This window comes from Coregonus lavaretus (assembly GCF_964263955.1).
Source record: "Coregonus lavaretus genome assembly, contig: HAP1_SCAFFOLD_8287, whole genome shotgun sequence".
Classification (NCBI taxonomy): Eukaryota; Metazoa; Chordata; class Actinopteri; order Salmoniformes; family Salmonidae; genus Coregonus; species Coregonus lavaretus.
The window spans coordinates 9,343-12,918 of NW_028166323.1; the positions used below are offsets into that span (position 1 = coordinate 9,343).

General features: G+C 44.2%; 1 protein-coding gene across 1 annotated transcript; it reads right to left on the bottom strand.

Annotated features, from left to right (window-relative positions):
- Positions 1-2,234: 2,234 nt before the first annotated feature.
- On the bottom strand, positions 2,235-3,272 carry LOC311114874 (neuropeptides B/W receptor type 2-like; the record flags this gene model as incomplete). The annotated part of the gene is made up of 1 exon (XM_084190106.1): positions 2,235-3,272. The coding sequence occupies one exon, from the start codon at positions 3,270-3,272 to the stop codon at positions 2,235-2,237; it is 1,038 nt and encodes a 345-aa protein (XP_084046232.1).
- Between the last annotated feature and the right edge of the window lie 304 nt (positions 3,273-3,576).

Sequence of the window (3,576 nt, forward strand, 5' to 3'; positions counted from 1 at the left end):
GGGCTACAGGACAATAGGCAAGCAGCTTGGTGAGAAGGCAACAACTGTTGGCGCAATTATTAGAAAATGGAAGAAGTTCAAGATGACGGTCAATCGCCCTCAATCTGGGGCTCCATGCAAGATCTCACCTCGTGGGGCATCAATGATCATGAGGAAGGTGAGGGATCAGCCCAGAAATACACGGCTGGACCTGGTCAATGACCTGAAGAGAGCTGGGACCACAGTCTCAAAGAAAACCATTAGTAACACACCACGCTGTCATGGATTAAAATCCTGCAGTGCACGCAAGGTCCCTCTGCTCAAGCCAGCGCATGTCCAGGCCCGTCTGAAGTTTGCCAATGACCATCTGGATGATCCAGAGGAGGAATGGGAGAAGGTAATGTGGTCTGATGAGACAAAAATAGAGCTTTTTGGTCTAAACTCCACTCGCCGTGTTTGGAGGAAGAAGAAGAATGAGTACAACCCCAAGAACACCATCCCAACCGTGAAGCATGGAGGTGGAAACATCATTCTTTGGGGATGCTTTTCTGCAAAGGGGACAGGATGACTGCACCGTATTGAGGGGAGGATGGATGGGGCCATGTATCTCGAGATCTTGGCCAACAACCTCCTTCCCTCAGTAAGAGCATTGAAGATGGGTCGTGGCTGGGTCTTCCAGCATGACAACGACCCGAAACACACAGCCAGGGCAACTAAGGAGTGGCTCCGTAAGAAGCATCTCAAGGTCCTGGAGTGGCCTAGCCAGTCTCCAGACCTGAACCCAATAGAAAATCTTTGGAGGGAGCTGAAAGTCCGTATTGCCCAGCGACAGCCCCGAAACCTGAAGGATCTGGAGAAGGTCTGTATGGAGGAGTGGGCCAAAATCCCTGCTGCAGTGTGTGCAAACCTGGTCAAGACCTACAGGAAACGTATGATCTCTGTAATTGCAAACAAAGGTTTCTGTACCAAATATTAAGTTCTGCTTTTCTGATGTATCAAATACTTATGTCATGCAATAAAATGCAAATTAATTACTTAAAAATCATACAATGTGATTTTCTGGATTTTTGTTTTAGATTCCGTCTCTCACAGTTGAAGTGTACCTGTGATAAAAATTACAGACCTCTGCATGCTTTGTAAGTAGGAAAACCTGCAAAATCGGCAGTGTATCAAATACTTGTTCTCCCCACTGTATCTAATTCCATAATTCCATTATTTCAATTGATGAAGCACATTTCATAGTATACGGTATTTTCTTATTGTCTATATATTTACATCACTATTTTTTTTACTACTTTTAATTAATTATTTATGAATATTTTTTCTTAAACTGTACTGCACTTTTGAGAGCTTGTAAGTAAACATTTCATTGGACCCTTTGCACCATTTATCCTGTGCATGTGACGAACAAACTGTGATTTGATTAATTTGGTATTGATGCACACAGCTGGATCTACCCGTCATATGGCATGGAATGTCGACATGAGACCACACAGTTGTGCTCTGTAATGTCCATTATGAATGAGAGCCCTCCTGTAAATAAACCACACAGTTGGTTGCTTATATTTTATTTGTCAGCAGATATAAAAAAAAAAAATCAATGTATTTCTGTCCGTACGATACAGTGTATAAGTGCTACTTGTGAACACGTAACATGTGGACTCTCTTGGTATCGGAAAAGCTAAAAGTCATTTTCAAAGTGTGTCATGTCAACGCAAATGATTACTTGAACTTCAGCTTGAACTTGACCATGGAGATATGTTGATATTATTATTCTCCATAAGATAGACTGACTGAAATGTAGAATTAGTTCACATCGTTAGCTAGATTGGGACTGTACACCAGTTGACCCAGTTTGTCTATGGTTCACAATGACATAGGCCAGAAGAACAACTATGTATTTACAGCAAAAGTGTATAGGTTACATCACTGTCTTTTGAAGGCCCATAGCTTCACTACAGAGTAGGCTACCTGCCCTCTCAGGACAGGAGGAGGAAGAGGCAAATACCCATGGAAAATAAATACCCCCCTTCCAATTCTTGCCAGAATCCATATGATTCCATATGATATATTCCATATGATATGTTCCATATGATATGTTCCATGTAAAAAATATTGAAGTCATACAATGGCAACAATGATAAGCCCCCATAATGAAGATTCAAGCAAACATAAATCATATGATCATAGTTTGTTTTGATTGGCATCAATATTAACATACCATATTCACCATATGTATCCATTAATCCTGCAGGCTACTGCATTCCCGCCCGTCTACATTCTAGCATCTTCTTGAACGCTTTCCTGAAGCTGTCATCCAGGAAGGCGTAAAGAAAAGGGTTCAGACAAGAGTTGGCGTAGCTGAGGCTGGTGATGAAGTAGGATAACCCGATGAGCAGCGGAGTGGTCCTCAGGTCGGTGGTGAGAGCCACTACGGTGCTGAGATGAAACCCCGTCCAACAGAACAGACACACCGCTAGGACTATAAACACCATAATAGTCACTTTCTTTTTAGCCTTGTCCAGAGCCTTCGCGTTGGAGTTGAGGCGCATGTTCCGCAGCTTGTACAGCATCATGGTGTAGAGAATACAGATGGTGGACACCGGGATGGCGAAGCCGAGGATCAGGGTGTAAATCCGGCTCGCCTTGAACCACAAACTCTCCGGGCTGGGGAAGCTGAGGACGCAGCTTTTCCGGTCCAAGTCGTCGGGACTGATGTACACCCCGGCGAATACGGTGAACGGCATCACGATGAGAATCACGAGGATCCAGACGCACAGGCTGACTATCTTGGCAGCGCGGTAGGTGCGGTAGGGCATACGCTTGGAACGCACCGTCGCCAGGACGACCAGATACCGGTCCACACTCATGACCGTTAGGAAATAGATACTGGAGAAGATGTTGTAGTGATCTATGCTCAGGATGATCTTACACAGCACCTCTCCAAAGGGCCAGTAGTGGAGCAGGTGTTCGGCGATGTTGATGGGTAGGACCAAGGTAAACAGGTCGTCGGCTATCGCCAAGTTTAGGATAAACATATTGGTCACCGTCTTCATTTTGGGAGCTTTGAGGATGACGTAGATAACGGCCGTGTTCCCCGTTAACCCCACGGCGCATATTACCGAATATATCACCGGCAGGACTACGTAGAGGTCCGCGTAAAAGTAGAATTCGGACTGGGGCGTGCAGTTCAGATCTGTCCGGTTAGTCGCGCTCAGATAATAGTAGTCCATGGAGTCGTTACACACCACCGGAAATACACTTCGGGTGTTCGAGATAGATATGTTCTCCATCTTCTAAGTCTTTCTTATGTATTATTTCACCTAAGAATAGAGGAAAGCACGTCGTTCAGGATGCATGTTTGTTTAGAGGTAAAACAGGCAGCCGTGAAGTGTCATTTTGGCTCCTGTGTGGGTCGGCTCTGTCTGGTTTTACGCATCACGAAATCTATGGAGAACAGAAATATTGAATACAAATTAAAAGCAGTACATCACAACAAACCTCTTCTGCCGTTAATAGTTTATTCACAACACATTATATCATAATTTCACCCTCATTTATCATAATGGATTGGATAAACACAACACCAACCTACAC